The 21,743-nt window shown below is 38.7% G+C and overlaps 4 protein-coding genes across 5 annotated transcripts in view; 2 read left to right on the top strand and 2 right to left on the bottom strand.

The window, feature by feature from the left end:
• LOC117305748 (centromere protein O-like) lies at window positions 1–4,721 on the bottom strand. The gene is made up of 7 exons (XM_033790623.1): window positions 4,631–4,721; window positions 4,208–4,279; window positions 3,373–3,542; window positions 2,300–2,438; window positions 1,415–1,677; window positions 994–1,159; window positions 1–517 (listed from the first exon to the last, which is right to left on the bottom strand). The coding sequence occupies exons 2-7, from the start codon at window positions 4,242–4,244 to the stop codon at window positions 417–419; spliced, it is 876 nt and encodes a 291-aa protein (XP_033646514.1). The 5' UTR covers window positions 4,245–4,279; window positions 4,631–4,721; the 3' UTR covers window positions 1–416.
• On the top strand, window positions 4,662–17,699 carry LOC117305750 (putative peptidyl-tRNA hydrolase PTRHD1). 2 transcript variants are annotated; one of them, XM_033790627.1, is made up of 4 exons: window positions 4,662–4,861; window positions 9,180–9,281; window positions 13,003–13,190; window positions 17,614–17,699. In XM_033790627.1, exons 1-3 carry the CDS (start codon window positions 4,763–4,765, stop codon window positions 13,171–13,173), a joined length of 372 nt encoding a protein of 123 aa, XP_033646518.1. In that variant the 5' UTR covers window positions 4,662–4,762; the 3' UTR covers window positions 13,174–13,190; window positions 17,614–17,699. The 2 variants fall into 2 exon arrangements, with proteins under 2 accessions (XP_033646518.1, XP_033646516.1); XM_033790625.1 differs by lacking the exon at window positions 17,614–17,699 and having other exon boundaries at window positions 4,663–4,861; window positions 13,003–13,322.
• On the top strand, window positions 6,509–8,644 carry LOC117305749. The gene is made up of 3 exons (XM_033790624.1): window positions 6,509–6,648; window positions 6,818–6,931; window positions 7,463–8,644. The coding sequence occupies exons 1-3, from the start codon at window positions 6,615–6,617 to the stop codon at window positions 7,786–7,788; spliced, it is 474 nt and encodes a 157-aa protein (XP_033646515.1). The 5' UTR covers window positions 6,509–6,614; the 3' UTR covers window positions 7,789–8,644.
• LOC117305746 overlaps window positions 13,542–21,743 on the bottom strand; it is a 21,342-nt gene continuing 13,140 nt past the window's right edge. The window contains exons 2-3 of the mRNA XM_033790622.1: window positions 17,570–19,953; window positions 13,542–15,069 (exon numbers count right to left, since the gene is read on the bottom strand). Of these exons, the coding sequence (XP_033646513.1) occupies window positions 14,731–15,069; window positions 17,570–19,953 (2,723 nt within the window). The 3' untranslated portion in view covers window positions 13,542–14,730. The remainder of the gene's footprint in view (window positions 15,070–17,569; window positions 19,954–21,743) is intronic.

A 21,743-nucleotide genomic window follows, 5' to 3' on the forward strand; every position in this document is an offset into this window, starting at 1 on the left:
TTACAAGGTGCGATGTAAAGGAATAGACCAATCCATTAAGCTCCGCTCCATTGTGTATTGACCAATCACAACCCATTTCGCAGCCAAAAGTCAGACAAAATAAAGTCCGACATGCGTGCGCGTATGCTTGGCGCGTGCGACAGAGTTACGAGAATGGCATTGGAGAGGCTCTTGTGTTCTTGCTCACATATGCGCCTTGGGCAGAGCCTAATGGATCGGTCTATTGATCTCATACTTCAAGCTTCACAATACCTTACAGGGGTTAAACTGAATGTGGAAGCGCCTTGAGCGTCACAGAGTTGCAGATCATATGTGAGTGCTACAGAAGCCACTATGATTAGTATTTATTATTAATGGAAGTATCCTTGCAATATGAAATTGTCCCTTCTTGATGATAAATTACCAGGCAAACATTGTTAATGTCTACACAGTGTTGATGATAATGCCAAGGAGAGCTCATGTTTCTGAAATGACGATTCAATTTGTCTCATTTCTGATGCAGTACGCTTTCCATCATCTGAAACAAAAAATATTTTTAAAACATTTCAATGCGTGATGAAGCTTTATAGAATTTTTTTAAAAACAAAGTAATGGATGTTAGATTTGCACCGGGATAAAGAATATTATTTTGTTTTGCCCTTACACCGGTGTGTGTAAGCACTGTGTATTCAGTACTTTCAGTTCTGTGAATTCCTTTTTTTACAATGTGGTGTTCACACTTAGTAAGACACTGCTCAAGAATTTGCAAAGGTCATCAGTTCAAATCCCACCCAAGTAATATAACTGTGTTTTTTGTTCACAGAGCTCGGGAAAGTACTGAGTATACAGTGCTAACACACATCGGTGTAAAGGGTTATCCCAAAAATATGCTTTATCTTGTTTATTAAATCCATGCTTTGCAAATTGTTGTTCTAAACTGCTTAATGCCTTTCTCACAAGCAATAATTTAAATATCGTAAGTAGTGAACAGTTCAAGATTTGGTTCTGACTTACCATCTTTCAGTTGAACTCTTGTTGGTAATGCAGTTTTAAGGTCATCGTAGAATATTTCTATGTACACAGAGCTTGTGCGTTTGTTGCTAGGTAACAATGTCAACTGAACGCAGTTAAATGATTGGTTGTGGGTCATGTCCTCGTGGATGCATTTTTTATGGTCTCGCTGAAATCAAGAAAGGAAAAAAAGAGAATTTCATTTTAACATCAAGTTCTTCGTATCGAAAGTTGGTAAAAAAACCTGGCTGAGCACAGACAAATATTGCTTAAAACAGAAACAGGTTACCAGCCAAAACTATGTTAAGATTACATTGTTGTGACTGGTTCCCCACTAAATTTTTGCTTAGCAAAGAAACTGTCAAGCAGTATTTTCTGCTCAATAGCTTTCTGAAATCGAGCCCCAACAACAAATAATGTTTACCTTTAGTTTATTGACTTGTTGTCTTCTAGAAACAAAGGCATTCAGCATGTCTCCAATCTCGTCAACAAAGTGTCTCATATCATCGTTCAACCATCGCTCCGCAATGTCCGCTACCGGCATGAAGTAAGGTAAGGTATGGCGATAGACTTGTAATTGACCTTTGAACTCTAGTTCCATGTAGTAAGGTTCGTAATATTCAGCCGAGTAGAATGTATCCCATCTCAGACGAATTCGTTTGTCACTTACGGTTGTAACTGTTACACCTGTAAAGGTACAAAAAACAATGAAATATTATTACAGGCGCCTTTTTAATAAAACAATCCCTCAGTGAACGTGAGGTTGGGTTGGCTTTATCTTTCTATACTTTCCCAGGCCTGATACTTCATGGAGGCAATGAAGGTGATTGCCACGGTGCCTCCAGGGCCCAATTTCATGGAGCTGCTAAGCACAACAATTTGTTTAGCATGACAATTTTTGCCTTGATAAAAACAGGATTACCAACCAAATTTCCATTTGAAAATTTGGTAGGAAGGAATTTTATACTAAGCAAATTGAAATGTGCCTTTGAAATGTGCCTTTGAAATGTTACCGTAGAAATTTACAATTTCCTCATGGGGGATAGGGTGCCCTTTACCAAGGGTAAATGCCTTGGTGCCCTTGCCCTTTCGAAAACGAAGCATACAGAGCCACCACTGTGCACAAAAGAGATTTTTACATGGTGTCAGTGCAAACCTTACTTATTATAATGTATGTTAGTCGGTGGGCCTTGTATTTTCTAGCTGACTGCAAGCATCGGGGAAAATTGCCAAAGCACTTCATTCCTGGCATAAAAATAAAGAATTGTAGCTCTATCAATTAATTGTAAATTAAATCATTGATAGTTACCTGACAGTCTATATGCTTGAACAAACTCCAGCGCTTTTAGTCTCTTAGCAAAAGCCACTGAGCTAGTAGCAGCAGCGTGTTGGGCTTCTGTCGTCACCTCGATAGTACCATCTTCATTACAGAGTAGTTCATTCAACACCTTAAAGCAATAATCACACAAAATGATTAAAAATAACTGTTTGACATCTGGGCAAAATTTCATGGCTCTGCTTACTGTAAGCAGAGAATCGGCTTGATCAGAAACACCAGGGGCCAATTTCATAGAGCTGCTTAAGCACAAAAATCCATGCTTAGTAAAATCAGATTATCGGCAAAGACTCCACTCAAATGTTATACTGCATGTAAGTAAACACAGTTAAATACCAGTCACAAGCAATGTATACATGGTATATATGGCATTAAATTTGGGCCAGTTACATGTAAAACAAGCAAGCTATTTTCGTGCTTTTAAAGCAAATTATTCGCTTAAACGGCTCTATGAAATTGGCCCCTGAGCTTGAGTCCAGTGTGCTTAGCGGCTCGGCCGAAACACAACCACATTGGTGGTAGAAGTTGTCCATAATATTTTTAAAAGGAAACCTGTTAGTTCTTTAAAACAAAGCTACCTGTAGAGGCTTTTCGATTGTGCAGCCAAGACTTGTATTAGGTTGAAAATATTAATAATTGTGCTTTTTATATAGCGCTCATGAGTCATACCCATCACTCAGTGACACTCAAGGCGCTTCAACATTTAGCATTTTCCTGCAAGGTATTGTGGAGCTTGAAGTATGAAACCAATTCTGTTGCAATAGCACTATGGAAGGTGCTGTGGTGCAATCTGCAGCCAATCAAACCAGGAACACCGGGGCGAACCCCTTCTCTTTTCAGAAAGTGCATAACACACAAGTCCAATCCAAAGGCCCAATCCGAAGGCCGAAGCATCATGGTTAATTGCTTGATTAAGGAAACAAGTGTCATGACCGGGACCTCGAACCCACACTCCGCTGATCAGAAACATCAGAGTCCGATGTTCTGATCCGCTCAGCAACAACACACCACATTATTATTGACGTCAACTGCAGCTGTTACCTTACCTGGCATGGGCCATGCTTGAGTTTGTATGTCAACCTATCATGCTGCTGTACTAGCTGCTGTAGCGTTTTATGTAACGCATCGAGCTGTCGTTGCTGCTTAGCTACAATCTCTCTCTCATCCAATGTATCATGGGTAATGTTTTCCAGTTGCTGCAGGCTGTGCAAAGTGCCTTTTAATAAAACACCATACATGTATCAGTGAATAAAATTAATGACATACAAGTTATGACTCAATATTGAAACAGACAATTAAGTATCAATCATCTTGTGATTGCAAGTCATGCAATCATAGTTCATTAGTTGCGATAACGTAACCCTCCTCCCGACGGCCAGCCAGCAGAGGAGAGTTATGTTATCACCCTAATGCAATCACTGATACAAACGTAAACGTAAACTCAAAGCAACTTGTGACTGAACACTACTTAGGGAACACACACAGCTAGAGCTATATTATTATTAGAATTAATTTATTATAAACGAAAAAGAAAAAAATATCTTGATCAAGGATGGATTGTGTGATCAATTTGTCAGATTGTTTCTTTTATTTGTTCAACTCAAGTTAATTCATCTCATTTTACCCAAAGATCAAAACAAATAGCGAAATACAAGTTGTAAAACAATACATAGTTTTGCAAAACTTCAGTTCATGTAAATTATAAGTTTTCGAAGTTAAAAGTTTAAAGACTAAAATTTGTAAATAAAAAGTAACAAACATTTGCTTTAAATTTGTAAATAAAAAGTAACAAACATTTGCTTAATAATAATATATTTATAAATTTAATAAAAACAAGCACTACTACATCCGTCATTCCCATACAAACTAGTTTGTTCTTACCTTTGGTAAGTCGATTCAGAGATTTCAGGTCATTCATTTCAGCCACAAATATTGCAATCTATCGAAGAATTTCTATGAGAAGTTGTTAAAAAAGTAAAACAAATAAAGTTTTATAATTGTTATTGTAAACACTATATTGAGCGCAAAATTCAAACCTGCGGGATTTCGAAACTTGCACAGGCAAGTTTGAATCTTGCACCACAAATATGCATAACCAAATGACTTGCGCGGACATATTTCAAATTTGCGCACATTTCTTTTGCGCGCAAACAATACAACCGTTAGCGTTTGCACTGGTGGAAGATTTGTAAACAAAATGGTAAAAATATCAATAATCCAGCGTTATAAACCAATATTTTTTAGCAGAACTTATAATAACGTGGTTTTAGGAGTATCATCACACCTCTATAAAACATCACTTACCTTTTTTATGGGCTATATTTTGACTTTAACACCGGAAAAAGCAGTTTTGTCAGCAGACGACATTACGAATCTATTGATCATGCGCAGTAGAAGTGAGTAAAATTGTGATAACTATGGAGGGCGCACTTTACAATGGCCGCCCTGACAGTTCGTCCGCACGTGCAATATGTTGTTGTTCGAGGAGATCTTTTACAAACATTAAAGTGGCCTACTGGAGCTGTAATTGCACAGGTAATGTTCTATAAATAATATAGACAAAGTTTTCGGAGTTTTCCAAGTTCAAAGTTAGTTTATTTAGTGACTGACAACGTGTGTTTGACTATCCTATGCACGGCAGCAGTCGAACTCGAAATACTTTTGTGTAGACTAGAGTAGACCTAGCCCCACTTGTGTGGCCAAGGCTAGCTGAGCCATAGACTAGAACTCCTAGCTCTATATATGGCTGAGCCAAGGCTAGCAGGATTCAGCTAATAGCCTTGGCCACACAAGTGGGGCTAGACTAGACCTATCTCATCATTCATGACATCAGCGGCACGCAACAAAGAGGTTTTTCAAATTAATGTTACTTCGACCCTACATCTTTACATGCTGTCTGAGCTTCAAATCGCTCTTGTTGGTCAATACAAATTTCTTCTTCACTACCCTTTTGAAAAAGGCATACTTTTATTTTAATCTTTCACACACCAAAAAGAGTCATCCACCCTTTTTTTTTAAATACAAAACCGGGGTCACCGTTATTAATGAATACCGCCCTCTCTTGACCTGTAATCGAGGTTTGGAAGGTTTGTTTTTGTGGGGTTTTTTTTTTGGGGGGGGGGGGGGAAATGAGAACATTTCAAATACAGCGAAGGCAGGCAGGCTGTCAAAGTTTTTTTTTGTGAGAGCAATGATTACCAGGTTTTAATAAAATTCTGATAAAGTAGAGACAAATAATTTTTTTTTTAAAAGACACTATTGGTAATATTGTCAAAGACCAGTCTTTTCACTTGGTGTATCTCAACATGCATAAAATAACAAACCTGTGAAAATTTGAGTTCAATTGGTGGTCGAAGTTGCGCGAAAACAATGAAAGAAAACACACCCTTGTCACTCGAAGCTGTGCGCTTTCAGATGCTTGATTTCAAGACCTCCAAATCTAATTCTGAGGTCTCAAAATAAAATTAGTTGAAAATGACTTTTCTTGAAAACTACGTTACTTCAGAAGGAGCCTTTTCTTCTCATTACTCGATACCAAAGGTTTAATGCAAATAGTTATCCTGCGTACCTCTTGTGAGTTTGGAAATTACTGGAGATGCATAAATACATTTCTACAAATTGTTAAAATTAATTATAAAAAAATCGGGCAGCGATTCTGTTATATCCCCCCCCCCCCCAAAAGAGTTATTTTGTTTTAAGGGAGGGGGTGTGGGTTCTGAAAACACTCACGCCTAGCTGGTCTCTGAACTTGGCATCTGTAAGGTCTATACGTTTTAAGTTTATTTTGAGCAATTGGGGAAAATGTTGCCATCACAATGGCATAGTCATTTTTTTTTAAATGACCAACCCAACCTAAGAGTAGGCAGATCACTCTGCGCGTAAACATTTCAGCCGACCATGCATATTCTCACACGTACAACGGTCGGCACGGTCGAATGTGAAAAGATTGGTACAGATCAAAGTCGTTTAAGGGAGAATTGGATAATTCAATAAAGAAAACAATTACATTACTAAAAAATATAGACTTCCCCTGTGTTTGTCTGCTCATTTGATCCAAATTGGTAAAGAAATATAGATTTTACAGTAGTTTTGGGTTACTTAGTTTGTCGGTCCGGCGCGCAGCGACGGCGCGTGGGAGGGGAAAAAATACCACCTCGCAGCTTAATCCCCCCTATTCTCTTCTATAATGGACGATTCCGGAGTGAGTCGGTGACGTAGGGACCCTGTGAAGCTATTTTTAGGATGGGGAAACTCTACTCTTGATGCGTACGTTCTCGAAATTTCCAAAATGGCGGCCAGTAGAAGCGGGAAACGGCGAGCAGGTAAGCCACCCGTTTTTTCCCTATATATCTCAAATATGAATACTTCTATATTAGAATATGAAAATAGACATTCTAAAGTTTGTTATGATGTGCAGATTGTTGAATTTCGTTATCCGTTGCACTCAGTAATAGCGCTCTAAAATAGGACATGTTTGTTTTGTCAATTCAGAGCCTCCGGCAGCAGTTGAGTTCAATGACCAAGCGTTCGCGTGCGAAGTTGATCATATCTCTGGCTGGACATCAGACGAAATTGACCTGTTGCTTACGGAATACAGCGTTCCAGGTAAGAAATAAACACTTTCCTCTATTTTCAAGATAATATATTTTAATAATATCGTTATAAAATTACCCTCTGTGTAGATTTGTTGTGTAAAATCAGAGAGTAAATTTCGGAAAGTTAAGAGAAATAAGTAATTCAGGGCGGGTGTACAGTGAACGTAACGTCTAAAAAAATGTCACGTGACACATTTATCAAGCGGTTGACCAATCGGATGTCGCTATTGTCTTGATCAAGGCTGTTCCATTTATTGCTGGTACTCCGTATGGTCGTGGGAATAGTTTGTCGGCTTGTTTACATTTTGCAAAGTTTTGATTCAGATTGATCATGGAGTCTAGTTTATTGCTCTATGGATTGATAAAGCTCTGTGATGGAAAGTGGCTACATATTCCTAACAAAATTAATTTAACCCTTTTGAATGTGCCTCTTTCACTCACTATTTTTAACTGTCACGAAAAGAGAAAATATGCCCCAAACAAAAAATGTAATTTATTTTTTATTATTATTATTATTTTTTTTTTTTTTTCTTTTCACCAGATCATTGGAATGGAATTCTGACCACAGCATTGTTGGAGACAATCAGATATCGTATTGAGCACTCGACCACCAAAAGCTACAAACATGATTTCCCACCAATATTTTCTGCCCTCAACCTCAACTTGCCTACCAGTACCAACTTAAATGGACTACTCCAAAAAGTACAACGACATGTAGCCAAATCAAAACGAACCCACACCACAGTAGACCTCCTCCAAAAAGTGCCTGAATTTGCAAAATTGTTGACGTTTCTCATTCTCTGTATGAGATGCACCAGTATAATGGTCTGGTTTGCAGTTGTGTGGAATTCTCAGAATGATGTATGAAACCATGTAAATAACTACAATGTACTGTAAAATAACAAACTTTCATTGTGCCAAGTTTCATGGTTGTAGGTGCTTGCGTTAACCCAGGAGAGTCTCACGCATTTTTAATAAGGTAATTTTGCGTACAAAATGAATAATAAATTAGGCTTATTTGCATAATGGCGTGTAAAACTTTGAAATATACACTTTAAAATGAATGTCTATACACAAACAAGAATTGTGCCAAGTTTCATAGCTGTAACTGCTTTAGTTATCCCAGGAGAGTCTCACGCATATTAAATTAGGTAATTTTGCGTACAAAATGAATAATTAATTAGGCTAATTTGCATAATGGCGTGTAAAACTTTGAAATATACACTTTAAAAGAAATGTCTATACACAAACAAGAATTGTGCCAAGTTTCATAGCTGTAACTACTTTAGTTACCCCAGGAGAGCCTCACGCATATTTAATTAGCTGGACTTAGTCATTTTTGGAACATTTTGGGGTTTCCCGTTATGGAATTTTGGATAATGTGCCATTTTTGGTGACCGTAAAAAAAAAAATTCAATGTAATAGAACCTCCATTTCTCTTTTGCAAGTAGGTTTGACCTGTGTACTATAAGAAAAGAAACACTAACAGGGTTTAAAATTGAGAAAAAACAATGAAAACTTAAAGGAAAAACTGAAAAGAAAGCATTTTCCACTTTTTGCCCGTAAATGGTTAAAACAGGTGCTTTAAACAATAAACAAAAATTTGCATAAAAAGAGAATCGAATGTCGGATTTCAATTTGCTTTTCAGTTCTTTGTTTCTTTTATCAAGCTAAATCATATGAGACAAACTTTGAAGGCATTGGCAGAACTTTGAAAAATAGTGTGATCTGCCTACTAAGAGCAAGGACAGAACCCATTTCTCTATGCCCCAACTAATCAGCAAAGTTATTTTTATTGCAAGAACAAAAACATATTGTTTAGCAGGGCTGTATGCTTCGTTTTTGAAAGGGCAAGGGCACCAAGGCATTTTCTTCTTGGTAAAGGACACCCTATGATGAAATTGCAAATTTGTACTGGAGCATTTCAAGGGCACCAAGGCAATGACCAGGGGACACGGAGGCAATCGCCTTCGTTGCCTCCGTGAAGTATCAGGCCTGGTTTAGAGTCAGTTTGAATCCTGTGTTTTAGCAGTGTGTACTGCAACGATGTTAAATTTGCATCAAGATATGAAATTATTCATTTTGGTTTAACCCATATATACCGATGTGTACCACTCATTACTTTCTTGAGTTTTGTGCTTAGAAAGTTTTTTTTGCTGATAGGCTTCATGAAATTGGGCTTTGCTAACATTAGTCACCACAAATAAACTTGGCAGTTAAATAATAACAATCCTTTGATATTTACTTTTGATTTCTAGGCATGTCATGCTTGTACAGCCGCCTTACATTTATTCCGTAATGATGAAAATGTGATTCAGTATACAGCAGACTTGGACAATATGCACAAAGTGGTGTTAGAGGTAAGCATTTAGCATAGAGTTATATATAAGAACTAGAGGGCGCACTAGCCGATATACGCGCCCCGGCATGCGCGCTGGCGGCCATTTTCTAAGTTGACAAAACAGCCATCTCACAGCCTGTGTGTGTGCGGCCATTTTGTAAGTTGACCAAACAGCATCGCGTGAGCGTTCAATAAAAAAAACTCAAACGTGTATTTCATATTCAACGCGAGTACAGAATGGCGCGCTTGTCATCTATCGGTCCCGTCTCGTTTGTGCAAGCAGCATAGCATTACCAGTGCGCCCTCTAGTTCTTATAATAACTCTATGGCATTTAGACTGCTATTGAATATAAGATATTGGTTCTACATGTATATTGTTCATCAGTCTTAATTAAAGGAACATTTTATTACAGAATTGGTTTTTGCTATTAATTGATGGTAAGTGTAAGCACTTTTACATAAACTGACAAACCTGTAGAAGTTCGAGACCGATCGGCCATCTGGGTCGCGAGAAAATAGTGAAAAACAGATTTCACATTTTGAATGACATCAATTAAAAAAATTGAGTGATAAACTCCAATCAGGAAATTCATTTTACTTATTTCTCAGCATGACATTTCAGACAGAAATATTCCATCATCATTAGACCGTGAAGATCTGTGACCTTCATAATTTGTTTTCTTACCAATTCTGTAATAATCCTTTAGCTTTCCATCTTTTTACAATTAAAATCTCTACAACATCAATTAAAAATTAATACAGAATGATAACAACAAATAAGCTTAAAACATTTCCTTTTTTACCAAAACTATTCATAAACACTTAGGCCTAGTTACTTTCAACATGCCACATATAATACAAAATGTGAGTATTGCCATATTATTTTAAAGACACTGCCATTGATTTCACCAAATTCTTTCTAACTTCAGATTAATCTTAGGACTTAGGACAAGTCCCAGCCTTGCACTTTAACTTGCAAACCCTGAGATTAATTCTAAGTTAGGGCTAGTTACTCGTCATAACTCGAGATAGGATTAATCCTAGCGTTTTGTGAAATCGGCTGCTTGAATGACACCTTTGGTATGTCAATGACCAGTCTTCTCACTGGGTGTATCTCAACGTGTAGGCCTACATGTGTATGCATAAAAATAACAAACCTGTGAAAATTTGAACTCAATCGGTTCTCGAAGTTGTACATGTAGGAGTATAGTGAAAGAAAAAACACCCTTGTCGCACAAGTTTGAATTGGAGACCTCAGCTGAGGTCTAGAATTCAAATTCAAATATTTTAGTGAGAAATTAATTCTTCCTCAAAAACTACGTTACTTCAGAGGGAGCCATTTCTCACAATTTTTTATCCTATCAAAAGCTCTCCATTGCTCGTTACCAAGTAAGTTTGTATGTCAACAATTATTTTGAGTAATAACCAATAGTAGTGTCCAGTGCCTTTAAAAATAGGTAACCTCTTTGAATCCACAAATTATTTTTGCCTTTTTGATTAAGTTGAATGTTTAAAGTTGCAGAGTTGAAATGGTTCTTGAAAGTTCTATATAAAATATGATAACAACAAAGCTACAGATGAAAGTAGTCTCTAACAGGAGAAATGCGCAATGTTAAAAGTATAAACAAATTTTATATTGCACGATTAACTTTTACAACTTATAGTGTGGCCCCAATCCACTCATTCATCATTCTTCCCCTTCTGTGTCACTCCACAACAATTGGTTTGAACTTTGATATGAAGATAAGATTAGACCAGTGATTCAGCCAAATTTTTATATGTGGACCTAGCAGTCACATCCTTCATTCGGACAATAGTGTGATTGCCAAAAAGGGCTACATGTAGACAGCTCAGTTGCTAGAGCACTGGCACGTTAATCCGGAGGTCCTTGGTTCAAATTTCACACTTGGCAACTTTTCTTTGTTCAACCCTAAATCATGCCCACACAGGCATGGGTTGGACTTAAAGCTGAAGGTCAGGTGTGTTGTGCAAAACTCATTAAAAAAAAACAGCTTACACTTTTATCAAAAGAACGGGATTGCCCCGGTGTTTTCTGGCATGGTTGGCTGGAGATGGCGCCACAACACCTTGAAACCCTTGCAAAGATTTCTATACAAACCACTCTTTCTATTATACATGTACCTGTCCCAGCCTGTAGTTCTGTTTTTCTATTAATGCACTGAGTCTGTAAAGGCCCGGTCACACTAGTCTCGATAACGAGAACGAAAACGAGAATGTTAACAATGCTTGCCCTCGATTGGTTGAATAAGCGTGGGCGTATTCTGCGTGGAGCATTTCAGCCAGTAGAATGCGTTCTCTTTGCGTTTGATCGTTATCGTTTTCGTTATCGCTGCAGTGTGACTCTGCCTTTAAAGGGTGGCTGCAGTGTTTTTTTTATTCATTTAAACGATTAAACATGACTTTTTAAACCTGAAACATTTCTTTATATTTTTTATTAAATGCGCAAGTATTTTAAAAGAGCCGTCGGGCCCCCTGGCTGTGTGCATATAGAGACGTGTGCACTGTGTGGTTAGGGACCAGACTCTTTTTGCCGACGATATGTTTGAATTCCCGACGTGACGTCGATGGTAGGGGTGGTAACAATCCACAAAAGGCGGGGGGGAGGGGAGGGGGGTCATGACTTATTCGCTAATTATGCAAGTCAGATATATCGGGAATAAACAAAACACATTTTATTGATATTCAATACATAAATCAGAAATAAATGACAGCAAAATTAACTGTTTTATTTGAATTCACTGCAGCATCCCTTTAACCTCTTGGAATATAAGATCTTGGAGGTTCTGTATCCAACCAAGAGGAACCCAGGCTCCAGGACCCACTGTCAAATGCCATCCCTAATATGATCTTACCATTATGTAAATAAACCTTTATTTGCATAACTTTATGAATTTATTTGTTATAGCTTATTAAACATTCAACAGTGCAACCAGCAATAATAGGATGAACAATAATAGTAATAAATAATAAAACATATTTATATAGCGCCTAATTCATTGCAAAAATGTTCACAGGCGCTTTGCAACAACACAACATCAAACAAAGAGAAAACTTACATCTATACATGGCAAGAAAACTATTTAAAAATTATGGTAATAAAGATGAATAAACGCAGGATTGATCACTGCACAGACATGCACAGCAATAAGCCATTTACAAGTTAGACTTGAATGGAGTCTGACACCTTGTTCAGTCTTTAGTAAATGCTCAATTTGATATTTGATATCCTCAGACTACATAGCGTTGCTTGGTCATATTTGGTTCGTTTCAGCCTCGCTACAATGGTCAGCGTGCTGTATCGATACTGCAGCGTTGACCGGGGGTTGCGATACACACAGTCTTTACAGTAAAGACTCAAGCAAGCAATTCACTGGTTTTCTGTCCTTGTCGTGGAGCTTTATTCTAACTGACAAAAACTTGCTTTTTACACAAGGCGAAAACTCCCTAGCAGAGACCGCCCTCTCTGGCCTGCTCGTTCCCCACTCGGCCTGCAAGGGCCGCCAGCAGTGCTCCGATGGGGAGTCGTGCTGGCGCCCCCTACTGGTCAATCGGCACAGCCACTGCATGTACAATACCTCGCGTCACTACCCTGGGAGGGAAACACTAAAAATCAACGCTGATTGGCTATCAAAAGGGAAACTGACTTGGTCAATTTTTAAATAGTTTTTAAATAATTGTTGTTATGTACAGTTTGTTGATGATTTACATTTTTATTGTAGGCAAAGAATGAAGAGACTTTAAGGAAACTGTCAGCTGAATTGACATCTTCCGAGATTGATCACAAACTATGGATAGAGCAACCAGAGAATTATGCAACGTGCCTAGCCGTCAAGCCGTATCCTAAAGAGCAGATTCAGAAATATTTCAAGAAGCTGAAACTCTACAAATGATTGTACAACAAAACCAGGTATGTTTTCATTCTTATTTTGTCACATCATATCAACGTGTTGGTGAAATTGATCACCCATCTTTAATGGCACTGGACAGGTTTGGTAATTCCTCAAAATAATTGTTAGCATAGAAAGTTACTTGGTAACGAGCAAAGGAGAGCTGTAGATTAAGTATAAACAGCTCCCTCTGAAGTGACATAGTTTTTGAGAAAGAGGTAATTTCTCACTCAAATAATAAAAGACTTCAACTGAGTTCTTTTATTATGCACTGAAAGCTCACAAATTTGCGCAACAAAGGGTTTTTTCTTTCATTATTATCTTGCCACTTTGCTGGCCAATTAAATCAAAATTTTCACAGATTTGTTATTTATGCATATTTGTTGGTATACGCCAAGTGAGAACACTGGTCTTTGACAAATACCAAACGTGTCCAGTGCCTTTATTAACGCTATTAAACTGCACCAGTTGTGTACGGTTGCACACAACAGATACAACTAACTGTGGGACACCGTAACTGTATGACACCGTACATGTCAACATGTAGTTGAGTTCACCAAATGGTAACAAAAATATTACAGGGTGCGTTTTGGCGGTTGTAGCTGTTTTGGTTTAATGTGACTAAGGCTGGACTTGCACTTCAGGGTGGCATAGTTTTTTTTTAGTATTGAATGGTCAAAAGTAGGAGGGTTGAGTTTGTACTTTTGTAGGCTGGCATTTAGCATCAATCATTCAAAACCACAGTGGACTTGATCTTGAATGGTCAGACAATAGGAGGGTTGACTGTGCACTGTGTAGATGCATTTACCACATGATATCACTATTTTGTAGACAGTGGAGTATAGGTTCTTACTATCGTGGAGTATTTAGGATCTTTCTCTTGGGAATATTAAGGTTCTTACTCCTGTGGTTACATTTACGTAGGTTCTTACTACCGTGGTTAGGTTCATACTTCAGTGGAATATTAAGGTTCTTACTACCGTGGTTAGGTTCTCACTACAGTGGAATTTTAAGGTTCTTTCTACCCTGGTTAGGTTCTTACCTCCGAGGAATATTAAGTTCTTACTACCGTGGTTAGGTTCTTACTACCTGTGGTGGTTAGGTTCTTACAACCTGAGGTGGGTAGGTTCTTACTACCGTGGAATATTTAGGTTCTTACTATTTGGTTACATGTAGGTTCTTTCTACTGGGAATATGAAGGTTCTTATGTGGTTAAGTTCTTACTACCATGCATGCCATGGAATATTTAAGTTCTTATTACTTGGTAAGGTTTTTAATACCATGGAACATTTAAGTTCTTACTACCGTGGTTGGGTAAGGTTGTTACTACCGTCGAGTATTTAGGTTCATACTACCCTGGTTAGGTTCTTACTACCATGGAGTATTTAGGTTCTTACTACCGTGGAATATTTAGGTTCTTACTTTGGTCAAAAGTATTTTTCTTGTTGATAAGAAGTAATATCACTAAAGGTTGTAAATTTTGAATCTTGTGACAGTCAGTTGAGTGTTGTAGGTTCTTCAAGAGAAAATTTTGTCCAGCAATTTTGGGTAGCAAGAAATTTATTCTGAACTTTTTTCGTGAACTTTTTTTGTCTCCAGCAAGCTCTTACTACCCAACCTTTCCTTAATAGTATTTGTCTTCTTGAGAGTCAGTGATGTAGATTGTGTTCCTGCTTCATCACTCTGCCCCCTTTTCAGTTTGCCCCGCCCATCTCTGCCTCCCTCTCGGCTCAGTTTCTTACACCAGAGCTTGTAGACGCGCTCATTACACATGAATGAGAAGAAAATGAAGACGCCTTGTAAGGAGTTTAAGATGATAACAAAGTACCATAGAGCCTCGAGATGACTGAAGGCTGCTGCGAATGAGAAGACCCATGTGAAGCCCATCAAACAACCAATCTGTTATAAACAATGGCACAACAATAATATTAACAACATAAAAAAAGACTCAGAAATTACACAAAATCTCAGACCAGCACCGGACCTAGGCTCAATTTCATGGTACTCAAAATAATTATTAGCACAAAACCTTTCTTGGTAACGAGTTAAGCCCGGTTCATATTTCCTGCGAATGCGAATGCGAAGGCAATATGATGTGAGTTTGACGTCACAACTATCCTTTCGCAGCGGTTTTCGCAAGTGAGTTGAGCAGAGCTGAACTGCTGCGAAATTCGTTGCAAATTTTGTGACGCCAACGTTCGCTTCGCATTCGCATTCGCAGGAAGTATGAACCGGGCTTATTGGGGAGAGGTTGATAGTTTAAAACATTGTGAGAAAAGGCTCCCTCTGAAGTAATGTAGTTTTCGAGAAAGAAGTAATTTTCCACAAATTTGATTTTGAGACCTCAGATTTAGAATTTGAGGTCTCGAAATCAAGCATCGGAAAGCACACAACTTCGTGTGACAGGGGTGTTTTTTCTTTCATTATTATCTCGCAACTTTGACGACCGATTGAGCTCAAATGTTCACTGGTTTGTTATTTTATGCATATGTTAGGATACACCAACTGTGAAGGCTAGTTTTTGACAATTACCAATAGTGTCCAGTGTTTTTAAGCAGAAGCAGGGAATTCTGTACTTACGTCAAGCGTATTTCACAGGTTAGCAAGGATTTTAAACGTTAATACTAGGCTTTATTCACTTACTTGTACACAGTTAGCGTAGACAATCGCACCTCCTATTGGGGCTAATTGTTGGATGGGTGATATAAAATAAATAAGTGAAATAAACCCACTAGTTAAACATAAAGGGTAATGGAAGTCAGTCCACTCTGGATTGATGGATTGTCTCTCACCCTCTGTCTGACACTATGCGACCATCACGTTACTTAAATTATTTAACAGAGTGATCACAATAAATAAAAAATGAGTATATAACTAGGTACTATAATAAAAAATAATAATATTACTTGTGTGCATCTCTGTGTAACTGAGCTTGTGGTTTTATGGTGACACAGCCATGGGGATATTAAACACTCATAGGTTGAAAGATTGAGAGCACAAGCTACATATCATTGCATTATTACTGGAATTAAGTTTCATTTATGCTTCTCAACTTATTTCTTCTGATAATTAATTTCCTACATTCACTATAAAAAGTCTGAGAAATTCTCAAAATGTTTAATATTGATATTTTCTTGAGCATTATAAGTATCTTTACCTTTCCTAAAATGAGTATCACTTTGCCTCTCCTAAAATGAGTAGGTCTTAACCTCTCTTTAAATGAGTCACTCTTTGTCTCACCTAAAATTACCTCTTCGCCTCTCCTTAAATGAGGAACTCTCTGTCTCAGCCTCACCTATTGAGTAACTCTTTGCCTCTCCTAAAATTACCTCTTTAGCCTCTCCTTAAATGAGGAACTCTCTGTCTCAGCCTCACCTATTGAGTAACTCTTTGCCTCTCCTAAAATTACCTCTTTAGCCTCTCCTTAAATGAGGAACTCTCTGTCTCAGCCTCACCTATTGAGTAACTCTTTGCCTCTCCTAAAATTACCTCTTTAGCCTCTCCCTAAATGAGTAACTCTCTGTCTCACCTAAAATGAGTTACTCTCAGCCTCACCTAATGAGTAACTCTTTGCCTCTCCTAAAATGAGTAACTCTTTGCCTCTCCTTAAAGGAACACCCTTACTTGCCTTGGATCGGACGAGTTGGTCTATGATAAGCGTTTGTAAACGTTTGTTATGAAATGCATATGGTCAGTTCAATGTTTTAAAAGTAGAATATAGTGATCCACACAAGTATCACTCAAAATTGCACGGGTCGTGAACTAACAGTAACACGGTCGGCCATTTACAGGAGTCAAATTTTTGACTCCCATAAATGGCCGACCATGTTTGTCGACAAGGTTAAACGAAAACCACGCAATTTCGTGGCATATTAATTGTGTAGATCATTGTATTCTACTTTTACAACATCTTTCTAACCATACCGATTTTATAACAAACGGTTATAGAACGCTTTTCAAAGACCAACTCGACCGATCCAAGGCAATGTGTTCCTTTAAATTAGTATTTCTTTGCCTTTCCTAAGATGAGTATCTCTCAGCCTCATCTAATGAGTAACTCTTTGCCTCTCCTAAAATGAGCAACTCTTTGCCTCCCCTTAAATTAGTATTTCTTTGCCTCTCCTAAGTCTTTCCTCACCTCATCTGTGCCGGTATAATACAAAATGATGATTTACATTAGAACAGAATACACTAATGATAATGTAATAGTAGGAATAGGGCAGAGTTAGTGAGAGAGTTACAAGTGTCTTGCTAAAGGACACAAGTGCCATGACCAGGATTTCAACCCTCACTCTGCCAAACAGAAACACCCAAGCTTGAGTCCGGTGCTCTTATCCGCTTGGTCACTTGCAATTGAGTCACTCTCAGCCTCACCTAAAATGAAATTTCTTAGCCTCACCTTGATGTAAATGAGTAACTCTTGAACTTTCTTCTTTGTCTCAGATATCTCTTTGGTTGTAACCTGCATTCCAGCTGCATCCTTTTTGGTGGTTCGAATCCCAGCTACTGTCTTACAATACAGAATGATGTTAATGATTACCAATATTGCTACAGGCAGACCAAAGGCTAACAAGTTTGTTAGCCCATCTTTGATCCAACATGCATATTTATTTCCGTATTGGAAACTTGTACACCGACAGAAATGCACAGCAATGCATGGGATGACCACTAGCAGTGGTGATCCCCATGCGTACAGCATATACAGAAGGACTGTTGTTGCGTCGCTGTGGAGTCGTTGTAGTCTAGCTCTCGAGCCAAATGTTTGGAATAGATCCAAGGAAAGAACGTTCATCCAGCAAAATGCCGTCAACCAGAAGTAATGTGCCATGACAGCAATAACTCCGCATAGCTCGGAGAGGCTGGTCGCTAATCCACTGAACAACAGCAATGTCTGTGAGATAAAAAGGGCTACAACAAGACTCATGATGGCTTTACTCGTGCGATTGCGCAGCGTTGGAAACACACAGTATGTGAAGAATGTTAACGCACAGGCTACCAACGACAAGATGGACCCAGTGGTGCTAAGGATAACTTGTGTCTCGGAGTAGGAGAAGAAGGTTACATTGTTGAAGAGAGTATAGTTTGATTCAAACGTTGAACAAACTAGGATCCCATCGCTATGATTCAGATAGTCGTTTGGACCATACTCCTTGCCTGTCGGCAGGTAGATAATGCTGTTATCACTGAGCAATGTGAATGAAGACGCGTTGAGTTTCACCATTGAGCAAGACGCTAATGCTGATGCATTCACGCAGACTTCAAGGGTCGTCAGTTTATCGGATGCTCTACTCATCAGTGTGTACTCTGTTATGATGTTAGCATCTCGCAGGTTGTAGCGACTGCTTGAGTTCCCAAGATGTATCTCCACCAGACCATCCTTGATCGAGAACTGCTTGATTTGTTGCGTGTGACAGTTAATGGTCCCTGCGTGCTTTTGTGTGAATGTAAGCTTCCTCACATCACAGTCAACCATGATGTCATTAAGGATTGGATGCTGTAGTGAATGGATCTGTGTGAGTTTAAGCAGGGTTGCGTCATCGCTGCTACAGATTGATAACAGTTGTATTGTGTGATCATGGCAGTCAACATCGTACCCATCAGCCATCCAGTTCTCAGTATCATTAACTACCTCTGCAAGACGTTCCCGCACACACTGCGCTGTCTTGGCCATCTCTACACCATCCACACAGTCAGCAGTCGTTATAGTGAGCGTGACTTCTCGCATGGTGTTGTTACACCACGTAGCTGATTTGTTATCGATATCCACCACGCATCCACTATCCTCAAGTTTGAATCCAGCGTGGCAAATCAATGGCTGACATAAAACAGTATCAGGGTTGTATACCTGACGCGGCGGACAAGTCATTTTCTCCTCCTGTAAGATTGTTTTCTGTGTCATAATCTTCATGGTGTTCTCCGAACCAAAATCCATGATTATTGATAAAGGAACCATGTTACCGCTTATTCGCGTTCTTCTGCCTTGATTGGCCTTGATGTAGAATGGAATGTCTTGGGAACAATTGATGCTGTCTTCTTTGTTAGTGTCCAAGCTACACTTAAAGCAGTGCGGATTCTTGTAAAACAGATTCCTGTTTTGGACAACTGCTGTGTAGGAGTCGCAGCCTGCTCCGAATTCTAACTGGAGATCTGGTGTGCGACATGATGCTTCCAGATTTGGAAAGCAAGGTCTCGGAGCAGGGAACTGGTTTGACAAGCGTGGTGGATGCACTTTCGACTGGCAAAATGCGTCTAAATTTGAGAGCTTCTCTTCTGTGGATGTGCCCTTTAGAATCAAATTTAAAATGTTTTTATGTCGTGGCTTGCATTGCACTATTTGTACCGTCCAAGCGGTAAGCGTTGTAAGGTTGACGCCGTTACAGATGCCACAGTGCACGTTGCGATACAGAGTACCAGTTGTTTTGTCGGTAACCGGTATCCTAGACACCATGCTGTCACTGATGAGCGTCTGACATTGCGTGACGATGTCATGATTGTCGAACGAATCTGGACAAGATGCTACCATCCAGTATCCGAGTTGCCATGATGATATATCACCAATAGTCTCTCCTACACAGCTCAAGTTGCTTTTTTCAAAACCACCAATGTTGTCTAAAGGTTCTTGTGTACAGGATCTGTTGTAGTCATGGCAACAGTCGTCGAAAAATGGACACAGATTATCACATTGGCAGAGGCGTTTTGATCCAGCTGTACATCCCATTCTAGCGCAAGAATGTTTCTGGTCGCAAACCGCAGTAGTTTCATTCCCAACTGTCGTCAAAGTAACTGAAAGAAAGGAGAAGAACAAACAAACAAATAAATAAACTTTTATCTACAATTCTGGTATAAATTGTCACAGGTTTGGCACAATTAGAGCCAACAGTTTCAAACTATTGCCAAACAACTTTAACCTCAAACAAATCCAACCATTCAAAATCCAACGGTATGTTTTTGTTGGACCAAGAACGACACTAGTAAAGTGGTTTGCTTTACAAGGGATCATGTATACCAGCATAATCAGAGTCCAACAGTTTGGGTGTTGAGTTACTGTATGGTGTGGGACAGAGGACTGCACTATTACACTACTTTTACAGTTAAATGATGTTATCAGGTATACCAGCATAATCAGAGTCCAACAGTTTGGGTGTTGAGTTACGGTATGGTGTGGGACAGAGGACTGCACTATTACACTACTTTTACAGTTAAATGATGGTATGAATGAAAGAACTACAGAAATTCAACATGTTGAATATTAAGTGTAATAGTAACTGGACACAGTTCCACAACTGGGGTTCAAACCTACTTTCATTTGACTCGGCCGCACACAACTTGTTGCCCTATATCGATTGGATGCAAATGGAGAGGGGGGGGGGGGGGTATAGAATGAAAGAAGTACAGAAATTCAACATGTTGAATATTAAGTGTAATAGTAACTGGACACAGTTCCACAACTGGGGTTCAAACCTACTTTCATTTGACTCGGCCGCACACAACTTGTTGCCCTATATCGATTGGATGCAAATGGAGAGGGGGGGGGGGGTATAGAATGAAAGAAGTACAGAAATTCAACATGTTGAATATTAAGTGTAATAGTAACTGGACACAGTTCCACAACTGGGGTTCAAACCTACTTTCATTTGACTCGGCCGCACACAACTTGTTGCCCTATATCGATTGGATGCAAATGGAGAGGGGGGGGGGGGTATAGAATGAAAGAAGTACAGAAATTCAACATGTTGAATATTAAGTGTAATAGTAACTGGACACAGTTTCACAACTGGGGTTCAAACCTACTTTCATTTGACTCAGCCGCACAAAACTTGTTGCCCTATATCGATTGGATGCAAATGGAGGGGGGGGGGGGGTATAGAATGAAAGAAGTACAGAAATTCAACATGTTGAATATTAAGTGTAATAGTAACTGGACACAGTTTCACAACTGGGGTTCAAACCTACTTTCATTTGACTCGGCCGCACAAAACTTGTTGCCCTATATCGATTGGATGCAAAGGGGGGGGGGGGGGGGATGGGGGGGGGGGGGGGGGGGGGGTAGAATGAAAGAACTACAGAAACACAACATGTTGAATATTAAGTGTAATAGTAACTAACCATTTTGTATTTGTCAGTAGCTGTAGTACTTTCTTATCCAATAAAAATATATAAAATATTCTTCTAGAGTTTTTGGGTAACTTTTGGTTATTAAGATTGCGGGAAATTTCTTCATGTGGTACAGACACTTGTCAGTGAGCAATTACCACAGAGAAAATCCAGATAATATTGATTAAAGATTAACAAAGTAAAATCAACACAAATACATAAATTAAAGAATATAAACAAATATAAATATGAACAAATGAAATAATAACAAAAAGACCAAGTAAACCCTGCAGGCTATTCTTAAGTTTGTTATTTATTTATTTTTATGTTTTTATATTAATGAGCTTTTTTAATTTATTCTTTATTTATCATTATTATGATTTTATTTTTGGCAATTGCTAAATGGAAACATGGTAAACTATCCCCGCTTCCACACCCATAACACGATCACTCCTGTCGTTTCCAATACACATTAAGTC

The sequence above is a fragment of the Asterias rubens genome, unplaced genomic scaffold (genome assembly GCF_902459465.1).
Source record: "Asterias rubens unplaced genomic scaffold, eAstRub1.3, whole genome shotgun sequence".
NCBI lineage: Eukaryota > Metazoa > Echinodermata > Asteroidea > Forcipulatida > Asteriidae > Asterias > Asterias rubens.

Coding starts and splice junctions, on each gene's coding strand:
- LOC117305748 (XM_033790623.1), bottom strand. CDS start 4,244: ATGAATGACCTGAAATCTCTGAATCGACTTACCAAAG. Junction 3,543..4,207: donor TCTGAATCGACTTACCAAAG/GTAAGAACAAAC, acceptor TTTTATTAAAAG/GCACTTTGCACAGCCTGCAG. Junction 518..993: donor AAGAGTTCAACTGAAAGATG/GTAAGTCAGAAC, acceptor TTTTTGTTTCAG/ATGATGGAAAGCGTACTGCA.
- LOC117305750 (XM_033790627.1), top strand. CDS start 4,763: ATGGCCGCCCTGACAGTTCGTCCGCACGTGCAATATGTTGTTGTTCGA. Junction 4,862..9,179: donor CTGGAGCTGTAATTGCACAG/GTAATGTTCTAT, acceptor TTTGATTTCTAG/GCATGTCATGCTTGTACAGC. Junction 9,282..13,002: donor TGCACAAAGTGGTGTTAGAG/GTAAGCATTTAG, acceptor TTTTTATTGTAG/GCAAAGAATGAAGAGACTTT.
- LOC117305749 (XM_033790624.1), top strand. CDS start 6,615: ATGGCGGCCAGTAGAAGCGGGAAACGGCGAGCAG. Junction 6,649..6,817: donor AAGCGGGAAACGGCGAGCAG/GTAAGCCACCCG, acceptor TTGTCAATTCAG/AGCCTCCGGCAGCAGTTGAG. Junction 6,932..7,462: donor TACGGAATACAGCGTTCCAG/GTAAGAAATAAA, acceptor TCTTTTCACCAG/ATCATTGGAATGGAATTCTG.